At 33.9% G+C, this 19178-nt stretch overlaps 1 protein-coding gene across 4 annotated transcripts in view; it reads right to left on the bottom strand.

Annotated features, from left to right (window-relative positions):
* The window catches only part of LOC149814996 (diacylglycerol O-acyltransferase 1-like), a 152066-nt gene that overhangs the window by 69154 nt on the left and 63734 nt on the right, over positions 1–19178 (bottom strand). For 3 of the 4 annotated variants that reach the window (XM_089989304.1, XM_089989308.1, XM_089989307.1), the window contains 4 exons: positions 4626–4727; positions 4376–4512; positions 1820–1901; positions 1679–1699 (listed from right to left, as the gene is read on the bottom strand). In XM_089989304.1, the coding sequence (XP_089845430.1) occupies positions 1679–1699; positions 1820–1901; positions 4376–4512; positions 4626–4727 (342 nt within the window). The remainder of the gene's footprint in view (positions 1–1678; positions 1700–1819; positions 1902–4375; positions 4513–4625; positions 4728–19178) is intronic. The other variant, XM_089989306.1, reaches the window with a different exon arrangement.

Raw genomic sequence — 19178 nt, 5'->3', positions numbered from 1 at the left:
TGAAATACAAATTCCCAAAGCACATATGAAATGAGTTAAGCTTCCTACTTTGGTTTTAAATGTCATAAATGTTAAATTATGTATCGACATTTGTAATTTCGTCTATATATACGGGAATATAAATATATATACTTTATTCACCCAAAAAGGGTATTTCTGTAAATTCCTGTTTTGCGCATATTCCACTTTGGAATATTGCTTGTAATTTTTTACTTTCTCTTTTTTCTTTTATTTTTCTTTTTCATTTTTCCTTTTTTTGTCTTTTGTGCCACATAGGGAGGCTCCCCAACGACTCTTTGGGGAGCCTCCAACAGTCACATATGTGACCGTTGGGGGCTCCCAACGACTCTCTTGGGAGCCCCCTTTTGTAGCTCCTTTTAGTGCTTATAAATAGGGGCTTTCCCCTTTGTATTCTTCACTTCAAGAAGGAGCCTTTGCTCCATTGTAATGGGTGTTACACCCTTCTTCTCTTCAATAATGTTAACTTATGCCTTATAGGCATTTTTGCCCCTTTTCGTGGGATTATGTGTTAGCACATTATGTGCTTGTGTTTTTCCCATTTAGTGGGTATGTCCGCACTTCAGGTGCATGTGTATTGGTTCATTATTGAACCTAATGTATTCAAAGCTGTTTCCTAACAATAAATAAAGGCAAGACACGTCCAGTTATGATATATACAATCCCCAACTGGTTAAGTTAGAACTTTAACAACTGGCTCATTATTTTATAATCCAAATCCTTCCATTACATGCTCAAATTGGACTTTGGATCAATGTTGTTGATATCGTACCATATCGTATGGTACGATACACACCCGTATATCGATATGGGTGTGTATCATAGGTGTATCCCATATATCATACGATTTATATCAAGGTAGAAATCAGGCTCCACACTCCAATAAAGATGGCATCAGATGATCCAGCATGGCAAGGGGCACTCAAGTAGTGAGTGGAAACCGATTGAAATAGAGTGAAACTATTGCCATAACATTTTTGTTTATATAATATGAAAGTATGAGTCTTGTGGCATGTTCTTAATTGCAAGATATTTAATATTTTGCATTATTCTTGTGAGATAGTTGATGTTTGATTATGTCTTATGCAGCTCATAAAGACATAAATGCTTCATATGTGATTTTATGGTTGCATTTTGTGCATTTCATCATTGTTTAGTGTGTTATGATTTTTTAGAATTTTTGCTATTTTTCTGATTTTTTTAGAATTTTTTTAATTTTTTTTCAAAATTTACATTTTTTTACGATATGATACGATACATATCTTATTTTGGGCCAGATCGATACGGGTTACGATAAGATACTTACAACCTTGGTTTGAATGCATGAGATTTAACAATAGTAAAGCTAAGAGACATTACGTGTTGTTGTTCCTTACACATTCTTCCCTGTTAACTACGGCTAGTTTACCTTAAACAAAGAGAAACATATAGATTTTTAAAAAATAATAGCAAAATTTTACTAGAAAAATTAGAAGAAAAAAAGGAGCAAAAAAGGAATGCATGGCAACTTCAAGAATCATAAGGTGTGTCTAAATCCACACTGTATCAGCTAAAGGAATTTAAGATACAACTTTACAGCAAATATGATAGAAAGGAAAGTGTTAGAGAATTGTCAATATATATCTGGTGCGAGCTTGACATTGAACAACAGAAGACGTACCATATTCCACATTCTCCAATACTGACCACAGCATCATCAAAGAAACACAAGAAAATTTTATAAGAAAAAATTCAACTTCAATTATTGCAAAGCAAATGGATGGACATTAGTAGTTCATAAACAAATCACACAAGCACCTACCTCTTCAATAGTTTTTGCATTCCACCAATCTTTGTAGAACTCACGATCACCAAAACGCAAAAGCTCCGCAAGTATATTTAACCTTCACAATGGTAGTTCTAAAGAATATTAACTATATTATATCCGCATGTAAACTAATAAAATATTAGTGTGAAAAGAAATTTTAATAACATAAAATTACATAGTTTGCTTGGATAATCCCATAAAATGGCACACGAAGTATCAATGACACTGATGGATCAAAATTCTGTTAACTCATGCTGCTGGACAGCAATGTCTTTAGAAAACAGAACAAAAGGGAGAATACATGAAAATGGACAGACATTATTAATTATGTGAAACAAACCATAGCTCCACAGAATTTCACAAACTATTACATTTCATACAGGGAGATGCACGAAGACAAGAGATTTCATTGTTCTTCCATTTATCATGCATTCCTTCTGCCTATAATGAAACTCTTCCCTAGAGGTACAAAATGGAGCTTTGGCCCTTCACATATGGCTAAAGTTCTTGCCTTGGTTGCTTCTTTGGTCAAAACTAATACGCAGGAATATCTACAGAAGAAAGGCTTTCAGCTGATAGTATTTACTATATGTGTAAAGCAGATGGCAAGACAACCTTTTCCAACTTCTCTTTCAACTAGCATGGCGGGTTGTCTCATTCAGGCCCTCACCTTCCTCATGTTATCAGTGTGTGATATATATATATATATAGAGAGAGAGAGAGAAGAAGAAGAAGCCAAAGAAGAACGAATGAAGAAACCAGAACGCCACAATTTTGTTCCATAGTTCATACCCAATAGAAGAGTTGATCAAGCCTTTTATAGACTCATGCCTGCAAATAAAGCTTGGGATGGACAGAAATGCACGGTCTCCTAAGGCCTTTAGCTGTACCTAAGATGCATGGATAACTCATGCATGCCTCTTTCCCTTTTACAGACTTGTGCTAAATAGGTGCAAGGTCCTTTGGACTCCCAATGCCCCTCAGGGGATTCTCAAGGTGCATGGCCTCTTGAATTGCCCTATGTGCACATCCTCACATGCTTGAACCATGGGTTATACTAGATCAATGATAACAAGATCTTATACAAATCCATGTTTTGGTACATGATCCATGACACAATCCAGATTCACATTCCAACAGCCCCTCTGAAGCTATACATGGCTTTTGAGTTTTGACCAAAGATAGTTTGCACTTCAAACCCCAATGCCTTGTTCTAGTGAGTGCCTTATAAATAGGTCGTCACTTGTTCCTTTTTATAAATGTAAGTGTCTTAAGTTCTTGAGATTCAATCTTCTCTTGCACAAAGTAGGTACATTCACATCTATTCATTTTTTTTTTTGTGACAAAATCATAACAATTCAAGTAGTATTTTATCAAGTATATCATGAGAAGACCAAGTTCATAGACATTGGCTGTGATTTCATAAGAGAGAAGGTTGAAGCCAAGTTGTTCTGCATCATGTATATTGATACTCATTTTCTACTCATCAATGTTCTTACTAAAGCAGTAAGGAGATGAAAGTTCAAAGAGACCAAAAGCTATTGCTGGTACTAGCAAGAACTAATAGAAAATGTAAAGCATTTAGCCAGACGCTGCTTATCTCTTCCTATCTTCCAACAAATATGCAAGTTGGGCATGGCATACACCACCCCCCCAACTTGAGGGGAGCATTGAGTAACATAGATGTTGTATGTAAATTGTGCAGAGGCATCTTTGACTTTTTACCAATGTGCAGGTTTTTTCATCTTTTCGTACTTTTACAAGGGTATTTGTCGACAAATTATTACCCTAGTTTCTAAGGTTAATATAGTACAAGAACGAATTGGGCTCTATTGACCTAATAGACTTTTCTCAAACACTTCTACCTAATAGCTTCTTCTCTTTGATTCTTCCTCTCTTTCTAGTTTTCTTGCAGATTCTCAAAGGTATATCAGTCAAAATGCGACAAGTCCAAGAGGTTAATGGTTGCCAAGTGCCTAAAGGCCTTAGTACATTGGTGTAGGATCACTTTAACAGAAATGTCTTGATACACAAGGGAAATTAGGTAATTGATCCAAGAACCTGGTCCAATAAAGTGGTATTCTAAAAAGCCTTCCTGGATTCTCAGTGTTCCACCACAGTAACTGCAACCCAGCAATTGCACAATAGTTCATGATTAACCAACAAACACAAAAGCAACGCACAGGCCCTTCACTTGAGAATTCAATGCCATTGGGCCCAATTCTCCAGGCAGCTCATAAAGATGAATAAGGAACATAGGTAAATGATGAACGCCAAATATTCTGATATATAGCAAGGCCTCAGCAAAACAGATTCAGAACTAAGAAAAGCCCTCAGAAATTGCAAAGAAAATCCATCATTGTTAATGTTGCACTATAAAAAAAAATCTACCAAACCAGAGTTTGTTGGCAGAATTTTAATAGATATCCACCCACATGATTTAATCAGATAAGATTATTAGACTTTCCAATCCAGGTATTACAACCAAAAGCAAGTTTGAACTATGGTCATCTCAAGAGAAATAACTACTCAGAGGAGGATTGGACATACCATAGGTGGAAAAAGCAATAAAACATGCACAGCCAAACATATAAAGTTGGCACAGACAGCTTCAAGACCCTCTCCAGCGCATTCAAAAAATTTTCCTTCAAAGGATGCTGAGAATTCTTAATAATGGGATTGATGTACTGCAAAATTGGACCACCAAAACTAATTTATAGAGAAATAGTTTTGTGAAATTGGTTAATAATAATGGAAGAAATAAACTGAGAAGAAAAAAGTAGTAACTGCACCAGATTACCTGTTCTATGATAAAGCCCATTACACCAGTGAAAATAACCAATTTAACAAGTTGACGAATTACCCATCCCTTCCGAATGAATGCAGTTCGAGGATAGCTATGCTACACAAACAAGCATCCTTTGTGAATGAGTATATAAAATATAAATTCACCTGGAACAAATAAGAAGATAATAATCCATGTCACAAAGACACGAGTACATACACTTATGTGACTCATAAACATGACACGGGTTCAACAAAATCTTGATAAGTATAACACGGCAACACACACAGATATATATAATAATCTTTTTTATACAACAAAAAAATATTTTGTATTGTTCATTTAAAATCTAATTTTTGTTTTGTGTTTTGTATTAAGGATTAATGGAAACATTTTTTTATCAATGTAATACATTCAATATAAAATATTTTATATTATCCACTTACAAGAGCATTCTTGTAAATCTGAGGTGAGAATAGCTCTCTCTCTCTCTCTCAAAACCCCTCACAAAAAATGGATTTTATAAGAAACTTTTTGGACAAAATAAACCTCAGACACAGACAAACGGCCTTGACCGTGTTAGACACGTTTTGGACCATGTCACCAGTGTTTCATGCTCTAAAATGTATTGGACATAGTGTCCACGTGTGTCATTCATGACACGGGCCCATTTGGGTGTGTCAATGTGACAAATAATGATGAAACAATTAGAATATCATGAACAACATAAAATATTTCACAAACACAAATAACAATAACAAGTGAACAGTATAAGAGACGAAGAGAAGGTCAGTGGTGACCAATGTTGTAAGTATCGTACAGTATCATATGATACAATACGTATCATAACTATTGGCAAAATCGATACGATACACACTCGTATCTTGGCAAAATCGATATGATACACACTCGTATCGCGATACGAGTGTGTATCGTATCCATATCGGGTGTATCGTACTGTATCATATGATACACCTTCGATGCACTTTAACCGAATTGTACTTTTTTTTGGATTTTAATGACTTCTTGAGGGTAAAATAGCATATATATATATATATATATATATATATATATAGTATTTGTTTTGATAGTCAGGGGCAGTTTGGTCTTTTCCACTTATAATAGGCATTGTTCATTAGGGATAGTTTTTTTACTTATTATCTTTTTGTCTTTATTAAGTAAAGCATGGGCTCTATGGTCATTTGACCATAGTCATTGGGGGCTCCCCAACAGTCATAAATATGACCGTTGGGTGCTCCCAACGACTATTGGGAGCTCCCCAATGGACTCTCTTATATGTGTGTATATATGGGGGCGTTTGTCCCCCTTCATTCTTCAATGCTTTTGCTAAGCATATTATCAATAAAATCCCATATTTTTTACATATGTTGTAAAGCCATTGTAGGCTCTTTGTAATGTCCCTAGTAGGCTTGTAATTGTGCACATTAAATTGTTTTTTTTTGTGTGCCCTTAGTAGGCTCATATTTATCTTTCACTCATTTCATTACATGGTATCAGAGTCATAGTGCTCTTGGTCTTGCGAAAAGTAACCATAAGGTGGTTGTGTTCGTGAGAAAGCATCCAAAAGTATTTGTGTGTTTGTGGTGCTTACAAGTGGACATATTATTCCACACCTCTCTTTTTACCTCTCTCTCATTCAAAATGGAGCATAAAATTGATCTCTCCTTCAAACTCAATGGCACCAACTACATGATGTGGGCCTTCGTTATGGATAACAACAACAAGGAAAATAAGCTTTGGAGATATGTGATGAGAACTATTTCCGAGCCTCAACTCAAGCTCACCAAACTAGAAGGAGGTCAAGGAAAGGCTCTAGAAGAAGATGCTCAATTTAAGGCTATTGAAGATCATCAATCAAAAGTAAAATATTGGGAGAGTAACCATGCTAAGATTCTTACATGGTTTATGAATAATGTTGAAATAAAAAAGTGTACTAATATTGCCAAATTTAGAAAGTCAAATGAAGCTTGGTTGTTCATGAAAAGTATGTACACTCAAAAAGATCTTGCAAGACAATATTATTTGCAAGAAAAAATTAGATCCAAGCAAGGGGACATGAATTTCCATGATTTTTTTAGTGCCTTATTCCCTCTATGGGATGAATTGGCACTTTCGGAGCCTAAGTGGCTGGCCATCAAAGCTGTGGAGCTTAGGTGGGAACAAATAGAAAGAGAGCAATTTTTTCAATTTTTGTATGGATTACATCTAGAGTTTGAACAAGATCTTCTCTCCTTCATAGAATATCTTCACTTCCTTTAGAAGATATGGTTGCCGAAGTATATCAAAAATAAACTCGTCTTGGCATGGCTAAAAAAGGAGATGAAGTGTTGATCGTGTCTAGGCCCGGCAACAATGTAAGAGCATATAAACCTCCACAATTTGGGAGGCAAAACGTCCCATGGAACAACAACCATGGAGGATCAAAAAGGGTTTGTCATTTTTGTAATGAGTCGGGTCATATTAGACCGGTTTGTCCAAAGCCTAGAAACAATATGGCTTTCGTAGAAGACTCCACACCAAAGAACGAAGGAAGAAGGCAAAAGTGGAGGTAAACTAAAACACACTCTTTGTCAACTAACCGTGGCACTACAATAAATACTCAAATCTTCATCTTCTACATCGGGTGTCGCCACTGTTTCCTTTTCTAATCCATGTGAGTGCTCATGGATTCTTAACTCGAGAGCTTCCTTTCATATGACCCCACATAAGAAATGTCATATCTGATATATGCACTAACCCAAATTTATCTTGTGTTTCTATTGCCGATAGAACATCTTTAAAAATTAAAAGTATTGAAAAATTAGATTCTAAAAACTCTCAAAACCTTTTTGGTCCAAAAAATTAGAGTTGTTCCTAAGTTAAATTCAAATATTTTCTCCGTCTCTCAAATTTTCGTCCATGGATGTGAAATCTCCTTTTCATCTAAAGGTTGCTTTGTGTCTAAGGTCCGGGAAACGGATTGGGCAAGGCCATAGGAGGCCTATTCACTTCATTTTTAGACATACGGTTCAAAAGGTTAGAAAAAAAGAACCAATGTGTCAATTCCAGACCCATTCCTTTTTAGGCATTTTTTTGACAAAGGGCTTTGTTCTCATTTGCATTTTTCACGAAAACGAGATTTGATTTACCCTCCTAACCAACAAAAAAGAATTAACTGAACTTGTCATCTTTTTATTGATGTGTTATTTCATCGAGATCCAAATAGCGATGTCATTTTCTTGTTCCTGAATGAGCCTCTTTACTTATTTTAGGATTATGCTCTACTCCGAGTAAAGATTTGCCCGAATTATATTTACACAAATAGGACAAATGACCCCTTACGACTTTTTTTTCATGCCATCCACCAACCAAGTATTTGATGTATTCATCATATTTATTAGGTGTTTGAGATCACTCCTATGTTGTTATTATGATAGAAGTGGTAATCAATATTACATATACCCATTTGGTATTTTCTGAATGGAGCCTGGACTTAATTTTATTGTTCCAAGTCAACCATAGATTACTCTAATTGATAAGATAATATTTATCCTCCAAATGAATTGATCTATTTGCATATTTCATGCTCTGAATTATTGAATTGATGATTCAAGCAATCTTTCTTAGGCGAAAGAGAGTATATCTCGATTGGAGGAGAGAACGGGAAAATCCCATATAACCCAATATGTCTGACAAGTCACACTATATGTCAACCCAAACTGCATCTTCCTCTCCAGGACTCTGAAAAGGAACTTTTGGAACACCAACGAGCATTACATTAAAGAAAATAGGGTTAAGTACTATACTTCACTTTGACGTGGAAATGTAACAATGGGTTTATTGTCCTCATCATATTTTTGTTTATCATATTTTATCCATAACATAGATTGGAAGGTTCATATAAGAAGACAATCAAAAAAGGAAAATTATTACGGAGAGAGCGGATCCTTCAAATGATGAACAAGTATCTAAGAGATTCACTTACAAAAATGGGACCAATCCCCTTATTGTGTATTGGTACTTATCGGGTATAAAATAAATTTGCTTCTCTTTGTTCCTGTGAACATAACGGAATCGTTTATTACTATCACCAGCAGCGCGTAATAAATGTGAACCCTTGCACTGAGATAATCCATTGAATGAGGTCCATAGCATAGTATAGTCTTTTTCAATGTGACAAAGTTATATAGCATCTATTTTTCTTTGATGAAGGGGTATTTCCATGGGTTTGCCTTGGTATCGTGTTCATACTATCTTATTGAATGATCCCGATCGCTTGCTTTTTGTCCATATAATGCATACATTCTAGTTTCTGGTTGGGCTTGTTCAATGGCTCGATACGAATTAGTTGTTTTTTATCCCGTTCTTGATCCAATGTGGCAACAAGGTATGTTTGTTATACCCTTCATGACTCGTTTAGGAATAACCAATTCATGGGGCAGTTGGAGTATTACAGGAGGAACTATAACCAATCCGAATATTTGAAGTTACGAAGGTGTTGTCGGGGTACACATTGTGTTTTCTGGCTTGTGCTTCTTGGCAGCTATCTGGCATTGGGTGTATTGGGATCTAGAAATATTCTGTGATGAACGTACGGAAAAACCCTCTTTGGATTTGCCCAATATCTTTGAAATTCATTTATTTTTATCTGGCATGGCATGCTTTGGGTTTGGTGCATTTCATGTAACAGGTTTGTATGGCCCTAGAATATTGGTGTCTGATCCTTATGGGCTAATCGGAAAAGTGCAACATGTGAGTCCTTTATGGGGCGCGGAGGGTTTTGATCCTTTTGTTTTGGGGGGAATAGCTTCTCATCATATTGCAATGGCACCTAGGGAATATTAGCAGGTCTATTTCATCTTAGTGTCTGCCCACCCCAACGTCTATACAAAGCATTATGTATGGAAAATATTGAAATTGTGCTTTCCAGTAGTATCGTTGTTGTGTTTTTTGCAGCGTTTGTTGTTGTTGGAACTATGTGGTACGGTTCTACGACTACTCCAATCAAATTATTTGGTCATACTCGTTATCAGTGGGATCAAGGATATTTTCAACAAGAAATATATCGAAGAGTTAACGCTGGGCTAGACGAAAATCTGAGTTTATCGGAATCTTAGTCTAAAATTCCCGATAAACTAGATTTTTATGATTACATCGGTAGTAATCCGGCGAAAGGAGGATTGTTCAGAGTCGACTCAATGGACAACAGAGATGGAATAGTTGTTGGGTGGTTAGGACACCCAATCTTTAGAGATAAAGAGAGGCATGAACTTTTTGTACGTCGTATGTCTACCTTCTTTTAAACATTTCTGGTAGTTTTGATAGATGGAGACGAAATTGTGAGAGTCAATGTTCCTTTTAGAAGGGCAGAATCAAAGTATAGTGTCGAACAAGTGGGTGTGTAACTGTTGAGTTCGATGGTGGTGAACTCGATGGAGTCAGTTATAATGATCTTGCTACCGTAAAAACATATGCTAGACGTGCCCAGATGGGTAAAATTTTTGAATTGGATCGTGCTACATTGAAATCCAATGGTATTTTTCGTACTAGTCCAAGGGATTGGTTCACTTTTGGACATGCTTCATTAGATTTGCTTTTCTTTTTCGGCCATATTTGGCATGGTGCTAGAACCTTGTTCAGAGATATTTTTATTGGTATCGACCCCGATTTAGGTGCTCAAGTGGAATTTGGAGCCTTCCAAAAACTAAGAGATCTAATTACAAGGAGACAAGTAGTCTGATACAACATTTCTATCATATGTCTAGCCTATATAGGGTACCTGAGAAATATGGATTTGAATCATCACCTATTACTCTTGACCTTCACTTGTCTGGGAAATGATCCCAAATGAACAGGTATGAAAGCTATAATTATAAAACACAATCGAATCTATGGAAGCATTGGTTTATACATTTTTGTTGGTCTCGACTCTAGGGATATTTTTTTTGCTATCTTTTTTCGAGAACAGACTAAGGTTCCGAATAAAAAGATAAAATGATTTTTCATTATCTCAATTGAAATGATGACCCTCCCAATAGGGGGGGGGGGTAACTATTTCAGCAAGTCCCCATGTTCCTCAAACGGATCTCTTAGTTGTTGAGAGGGTTGCCTAAAGGCAGTATATAAGGAGAAACCAATAAAGCTTACAAGTAAACCAGATATGGAGATGGCAACTAGAGTTGTAGTTTGCATTATTAGGTAATTACAAGACCACGATGGATCTACGATAAGATAGTTTATTCACAATGGAATTGTATATAAAGTCAATAGATCTCAAATAATGCATGCAATAGGATTTATGGCTACACAAACCATTGACGGTAGTTCCAGATCTGGGCCAAGGCAAACTATTATAGGCGATTTATTAAAATCATTGAATCTGGAATATAGTAAAGTAGCTCCTGGATGGGGAACTTCATGGGTGTCGCAATGACTCTATTCACGGTATTCCTATCTATTATTTTGGAGATTTATAATTCTTCTGTTTTACTATATGGGATTTCATTAAGTTAGGTCTAGAAGAACGGGTAAGTCCTAACTTTTACTAAAAAAATAATTAGGATTCAGATTTCTAGATCATCTCATTCGGTTTCGTAGTTCGACCATGGAATTCTTTTGTTTAAGTATTTCTGGAATATGTGTGTGACTTGTTATACCTATTGATAGTACAAAAAATAAGTATGTCATCTTGTCAACAGAGATGGTTTTAGCCGATCAGATAGTCAGTCTAGTATCTGGAGCACGGACTATATGGAATAGATCAAGAACTATTTGAACTATGATCCATACTATTCATACCTCATGATCGGCATCCAATTATTTTCAATTAACTTTTTAACGAGGTGTTTCATAAATCGAACCACTTTTTTTCTTCAGAATCATGCTTAGTTTGAGCTGAGCAAGGGACAGCATAAATATTTCCATAGATTCTTAGTTATTATATATGTTCATTGAATAAGTGAAGTGATGATCAAACGAAAGGGTTCCTACTCAGAGAAGTTTTTGGTTTTGTTTTGTTCTTTGTTGAATCATCGTGGTTCTAGTAGATATCTGAGGTTTCAATTAAATCATAGGGTCTCAACAAGATAATTCCTATCAATAGTAAATTTGTATCTATTATGTGTAAACAACAAATAGGGTAACAGAGCATTCAAAAGGCATGTAACAATCAACATAAGATGAGCCAACTTGATGTTTTGACGCTATCATGACAAAGAAGAGATTTAGGTTTTTGTTCCTTCATTTTTTGGGGAAAGATTGAATCAAGTGTAGTATCTAAAAGGTTTCAAATCTCTATTTCATGGATCCTTTATCTCTTCCTTCAAAATATTTTTGTAATTATGTCCAAGATAATGATATTGAAACTTTGCATAAAAGACTTGGACATCCAAGTAATTCTAAAATGTATCTTTTCCCCTTTAAGGAAAAAAATTGTAATGAAATAAATGTGTGCAAAGATTGTATATTTGGCAAAATGAAATCTATTTAATTTCCAAATAGAACTTTCATTTTTAAAAAACCCTTTTAGTTAGTGTATTTGGATGTTTAGGGTGCTTCTCTAGTCATATCGAAAGGAGATTATTCATATTATATCACATTTATTGATGATTTTACTAGATATGGATGGATCTTTCTCAATTTAAAATCTGGTGTATTTTCTTCTTTTAAAGGATTTTACATGATAGTCAAAAAAAAATTTCAAAGCAACATTTCTATACTTAGATCTGATTCAGGTGGAGAATATTTATCTAATGAATTTCAAAATTATTTAAAACAAAATGAAATTTATTATCAAAGATCTTGTCCTAGAACTCCTCAACAAAATGAGCTAGCGAAAAGAAAACATAGACATATTATAGAAACCTCTAAGACTCTTCTTATTTCTAAAGATATTTCAAAATCATTTTGGGTCGAAGTTCTAACTTCAACTTATTTAATAAATTGCATGTCATCATCATCTTTACAAAATATTTCTCCTTGCGAAAAATTGTTTAAGATGACACCCAACTTCAAAAAATTATGATTTTTTTGTTGTAATGTTTTGTACTCCATAAAAGAGATAAATTATCTCCAAAAGTCATTGAATGTGTTTTCATTGGATATGGAGAAAGACAAAAGGAATATAGATGTTATGATTTAAAAATAACAAACTTCGTTTCTAAAGATGTGACTTTCGTAGAAAATGAAAATGGTTTTGATAAAAGAAATAGAAAAGAGTAAGCAGACTACATTTTTATTTGATCTCGCACCAAGAAATGATGATTCTAATTGTGATGAATCTTTGAATAATGAAGATAGTGATAATCATCCTAACAATGGAAGTGTACAACCTTGTGATAGCTTTACCAAAGATAGTGATATAAAAGATATAAGACTTACTAAAGATATAAGTGTTTATATCCCACGTGAGCAAAGAAATCCTCAAAATACATTAGAAAAATACTCTTCTCCCGAAGAAGAGACCTTGGACAGTAAGTTAGAAATTGATTATGATTCCCCTATAGAAGAATCTGGTCTTAGAAGATCGAGTCGTGCTTCTATTCCACCAAATAGGTTTGTGTTTTATGACTCCTTATCCCCAAACTATAGAGTTTGCTTAATAACATTATATTTTTATCACGAACCATCTCATTATAATAAAGCTAAAAAAAAAATCCATTTGAGTGAGGCTATGAAAGTAGAATTAGATGCCCTTAAGAAAGCCAATACATGAGAAAAGTTACTTTGCCTTTAGGAAAGAAAACCATAGGTTATAGATGGGTATTCAAGGTTAAAACCAGGAGTGATGAAATTCTGGAGGGATATAAGGCGAGGTTATAGTAACCAATGGTTATTTCCAAGAATATAGAGTTGACTACGAAGAAACTTTTGCACAATTAGCTAGGATGACTAGTGTTAAGACCATCATAGTGGTTGCCTCTACTAAAAAATGGCCTATATATCAATTAGATGTAAAAAATGGATTACTCAATAGAGAATTAAATAAAAAAGTTTTTATGAATCATCTGTCGGGATGTAATATTGAAAAAGGGAAAACTCTTAAACTTAGAAAGGCCATGTATGGTCTTAAACAGGCTCCCAAGGTCTGGTATGATAAATTCAGTAATGTTACGAGTCATTTGGATTTTCGTTCTTGTTACACTGACACTGCCCTTTTTGTTAAAAATACAGGTACCAATATTGTTATTCTTTTACTATATGTAGATGACATGATTATAACCGGGAGTGACAAACAAGGAGTTAGTGATGTCAAAAATGTTTTAAAAGAAAATTTTGATAGGTCTAATTTGGGTTTCTTAAGATATTTTTTAGGTATTGTAGTTGCTTACACTCTCAGAGAGTATATTCTTTCTCAAATGAAGCTTGTTACAGATAATTGTGCTAAATCTGGTATTTTAGATAATAAAAAAGTGGAGCCAAGATATAGCTCATGCAATTCATTCTGGTAGTCAATTCCAGCATGTTCCAACCATCATAAACATGAGTGTTGTATTAAGAATTGTCAGATATCTTAAGAATACCATAACTAAAGGGTTTTTCTTATCCTCATCTTCATCTTTAGATTTATTCCTTTATACTGATGTAGATTAGGGAGAAAATCTCAATGATAGAATCTCAACTACTAATTTATGTGTATTTCTAGGAGATTCATTGATTACATGGAGATGCAAAAAGCAACAAAATATCTCATTGTCATCTACTGAAGTTGAGTATAGAGCTATGGCCACGACAATTATGAGCTTATTTGGTTAAGAAATCTTCTTAAAGATATGAGGGTTGTCATCTCCAAACCTTCGAATATGTGTTGTCTTTATTAAGTAGAGCATGAGCTCTATGGTCATTTGACCATAGAGTCGTTGGGGGCTCCCCAACGGCTATAAATATGACTGTTGAAAGCTCCCAACGACTCTATTGGGATCTCCCCAATGGCCTCTCTTGTATTGTATATATGTGTTTGTCCTTCTTTATTCTTCAATGCTTTTGCTAAGCATATTATAAATAAAATCCCATATTTTTTATGTTTGTTGCAAAGCCCTTATATTGTCCCTAGTGGACTTGTGATTGTGCACATTAAATTGTGCTTTTTATATGCCCTTAGTAAGCTTGTATTTATCTTTTGCACATTTCATTACAGTATCCACGCACCCTAGGAGTCATGAGAGCGATTTAGGGCCGATCCATGCACAAGGGAGAGGGATTTTGTGATTTGTTCAAGAGTGCATTTCCACCAATTTTTAACTCAAAAGAAGTGAGTTAAGGTAAAAAAAATCATATTCTTTGCTTATTGATTTTTTTTTTGAAGAGGGCATCGAATGATTCAGCATGGCAATGGGGCACTCAAGTGAGTTAAAACGGATTAAAAATCGAGTGCCACTATTGCCATCATATTATTTCGGGTGAAGCATTATTTAGCCAGGACACATCTCAATGTTACGGCCTATGTGTCAAGGGATTTGTCGAATGGCCTAAAATGGCAATGCCAGCAATTACTCATTGATCTGAGAGAAAAAATACAAGAAAAATAGATGAGTGAGGCAAAAATGGGGTTTGTGTAGCCTTAAGAGAATGTGTATGATGAAGATAAGCTCCCTACTTCTTATTCATTCATATCTCTTGTTTGGGTGTTATTTTTTGTTGGAGAAGAGATTTTTTTTATCGTTGTGGTGAGTTATGTGCACCCGTTGAAACTAATGTTTATAATTTTACAATCATTTGTGAGGTGAGTTATGTGCACCTCTTGTGGTTGTAGCTAGTTCGTATTGTCAGGGAGTCTATATTGAATGTGCATGGTCACTGGAATGATTATTGTTGACATTTGTGTTTGATATTGTATTGTAAGAGAGCCTGTATTTCTTATGCATGGTCACTGCAATGATTATTGCTGACATTTATTTTTTATTGCTTGTCCCATGCGTTAATACACTTGAATTTTTAAGTTTTTCTGGTTAGAGGTCAAAGAGGTGGTTGCTTGTGAGAAGCATAATGGTGTTGAGATTTGCAAATATCATTCATTGTGTAATCTGGGATTTTTAAATCTCTCTATAAAATTTCTAAACTTTTACTACTCATTTGCCCTTGTATGGGAAATGGTTATTGAAATATTTTCATGCATTTTGCATTTAGTATGCTTTAATCGCATGATTAAGGATAATAAAAGATCTCTTAAATGTTGGTGTGTATCTCCATTGTGAGAGTTTTTGGTCTAAGCATTTCTTGATATTTGTGGGATTTTAAATCTCTTTATATTTTTTGTAAGTTGTTTTATCTTGAAAGGTTTTCTTGTATTTGGTCCATAAGTGACTTTTTCATTGATTCTAAACTATTGCATGGTTCATTCATATATTCATTAGTTGTATGGTTAATATTGCTTCTAAAATGTAATAGTTGATTGCTCCATGGTTGTCATATTTGACTTTTCTTAATCTTTATTGAATGATTCAAATCATGTCATGTGTCTTCCGCTGGGTAAAAATGATTTTTTCTTACAAGAAAATCTATCTATGAGTAATGTACTCCCCTTTATGAGATTTTATGATTTAAACTCCTTTGTGAGTTATTTATTCATGGTAATGATGTTTGAAAATCAATATGTGATGCCTTTTATGCATTAATGTGTTTTTCGTGATCTGTGTATTGACTTATGCACGTTTTCATAAATGTTTAAAGTGATTAATGATTTATGAGCTTATCTTTGAGATATTTTATGCATGCATCTCTCCTTTTGATAATATGCAATTATGTTCTCTTATAAAGTAAGAACTATGAGTTCTTAAAAATTATCTATTGAGACGAATCTCTCTATATGACAATTGTGTTTGAAAAATTAATGCTTTTTCAAAAATTAATGATGAAATTTTTTTCTTACTTTAAATGATTTTGAAAAATATTAAATTGTCTTATTAAATAGTTTTTATATATTGTACTTTTGGCATACTTGACCATCCACTCTCTATAATATATATAGGTATAGTTATTTAATTTTTCTTTTATGTATAATTAGTTTGTTCTTTTAGCTCTATTTACATGTTCTCAAAGTATTGGTGTTATTGAAGATTATAGAGACCTTTTGTGCCCCTTTAAGAATTTGTATTATGGAAGAACGTGATGATATCTTGTGTAATGGGATTCTTTTTGTAATTGCAAATTGACGGTGGATCACTGTAAGTTTGGAGGGTGTTAGGATATATATATATATATATATATATATATATATATATATATATATATATATATATATATATATATGTATAAAATATTTTATATGTATATATACATATAAAATATTACATATATATGTATATAATATTATATATATTATATATTAAGTCAACCTTAGTTGACTTGGACTAGTTGTTGGAAGCTAGTCCAATGGCTAGAAATCTAGCCGTTGGACCTAGTCCAATGGCTAGTATGGTCTTCTTTTCCCCTCTCCAATCTCTCCTTTCCTCCCTCTTCTCCAATAAATATGTGAGTGTGTGTGCATAGTGAGTGAGTGAGAGTGATGGATAGATTTAGGTTCTTTACGAGTGCTATGAGTGTTTCCTAGTGAGATTCTTTGTATTTTGAATTTCTTCTTTGTATTTTTAAATTTCATTCTTAATGAAATTATTTATTCATAATAATTATGTTCCATTTTTATTTTTTATGGTGAGCTTGTATTCAAATACATTGTATGTCAGTTCTTGGTATTCATTTCAAAGTACATTGGGATCCATGTCATTTCGTGACATGCATATCCCCATGCACAAAAAAACAAGTCAAGAGAAATTGCAGATGTATTCAAGAGCGAATTTTGGGATTTATGTGCAAAGTTATTCAGAATCACTATATCTTTGGTGAAGGTACTTCGATTGGTTGACAGTGAAGACAGATCAGCTATGGGTTATCTCTATGAAGCCATGGATAAGGAAAAAGAACCCACTAGAGATAATTTGAATAAGAAAAAAAATGTGCATGCCTATATGGAATATAATTGATTACAGGTAGACTAGGAAACTTCATTAACCTCTTCGTGTTGTGACATATTATTTAAATGTTGTACTTCATTACTCTCCTACATTTAAAATTGAGAGGGAAGTCAACAAGGGACTTTTGGATTACATCGAAAGGTTGTTCCCTGTTTCAAGATCAAATTCATAAAAAAATGAAAATTTATGATAATGCATTGTATGATATTGGGAGACCTGAGCAATTTAAAATGGTGTCACGATGCGTCCAAGTAATTTATTTTTTGTATTTCAATTTTAATTTCATATTGCTATTTAGTTATGATGTTTTATATGATTGTATCTGTCAATGTTGTATGTATAGTACCTTATCGTATGACACAGTACGATATGTATCGTTACTATGAGAATATCGATACGATATATTTGTATCATACAATGCAGGGTTGACACACTTAAAAAGTAGTTGAATCGTAATTTTTTAGTTTTAGGTTTTAAAGACCTCGCTGACTCCCTCATTTGTGTAGAAGCCATTGGACAGGTATTCACGCACCCTAGGACTCGTGAGAGTGATTTGAGGGCCAATCCATGCGCAAGTGAGAGGGCTTTTGCAGTTTGCTAAAGTAAATGTGTATTTTCATCATTTTTCCACTCAAGAAAGTGGGTTAAGGTAAAAAATCTTTATTATGAGTAAAATTATAAAGATACCCTCCAAAAAAATTCTTTCTTAGGAGGCGCTTCCCCCCCCCCTCAATCCCCTGCCAACTTACCGCAAAGTTGGATCTACGAAAATTAAAAATTTATATCAAGATAGAAACCAAACTCCACACTCCAACAAAGATGGCATCAGATGATCCAACATGGCAATGGGGCACTCAAGTAATGAGTGGAAACTGATTGAAAATCGAGTGCAACTATTGCCATAATATTTTGGTTTATGTAATATGAAAGTATAAGTTGTGGCATGTTCTTAATTACAAGATATTTAATATTTTTGCATTGTTCTTGTAAGATAGTTGATATTTGATGATGTCTTATGCATCTCGTAGAGACATAAATGATTTATATGTGATTTTATGATTGCATTTTATGCATCTCATCTTTGTTTTATGTGTTATGATTTTTAAAATTTTTGCTATTTTTTCTGATTTTTTTAGAATTTAAAAAAATCAGAATTTACGATTTTTTACAATACAATATATATTTTATTTTGGGTCTGACCGATATGGGTTATGATATGATACTTACAACCTTGGTATCTGTTATTGTCTAATCGTTTTCTCATTTTCTTGTTTTTTTAAGTATGTGTTGGACCAAGTTTGAAAGAGATATTTTAAATTTGATAACTTTTGTCATTTGCATTTTTAGTCAAACGAGTAGTGCAAGTGGATGTGAGAGAAACTAAAGCGTCTTTAAGCAAATTCATACAAAAAGAAGAAATAGATTGGATCACAAAAGGCTCAATGACCTTGTCTATGTTCGTTACAACTTACGACTGAAGCTGAGGTATATAAAATTATAAAGTCTATTTGTCATTTTCGTGTGTTTATTTAAAGTTTCGTATATCATACAAAACCCAATTAGTTATAATTTTTTGATGTCATCTTTTTAGAAAAAGTGA

This window comes from Nuphar pumila, chromosome 15 (assembly GCF_984573655.1).
Source record: "Nuphar pumila chromosome 15, dmNupPumi1.hap1.1, whole genome shotgun sequence".
Classification (NCBI taxonomy): domain Eukaryota; kingdom Viridiplantae; phylum Streptophyta; class Magnoliopsida; order Nymphaeales; family Nymphaeaceae; genus Nuphar; species Nuphar pumila.
The sequence above is the reverse complement of the archived record's forward strand: the minus strand, read 5'-3'. Positions and strand labels throughout refer to the sequence as shown.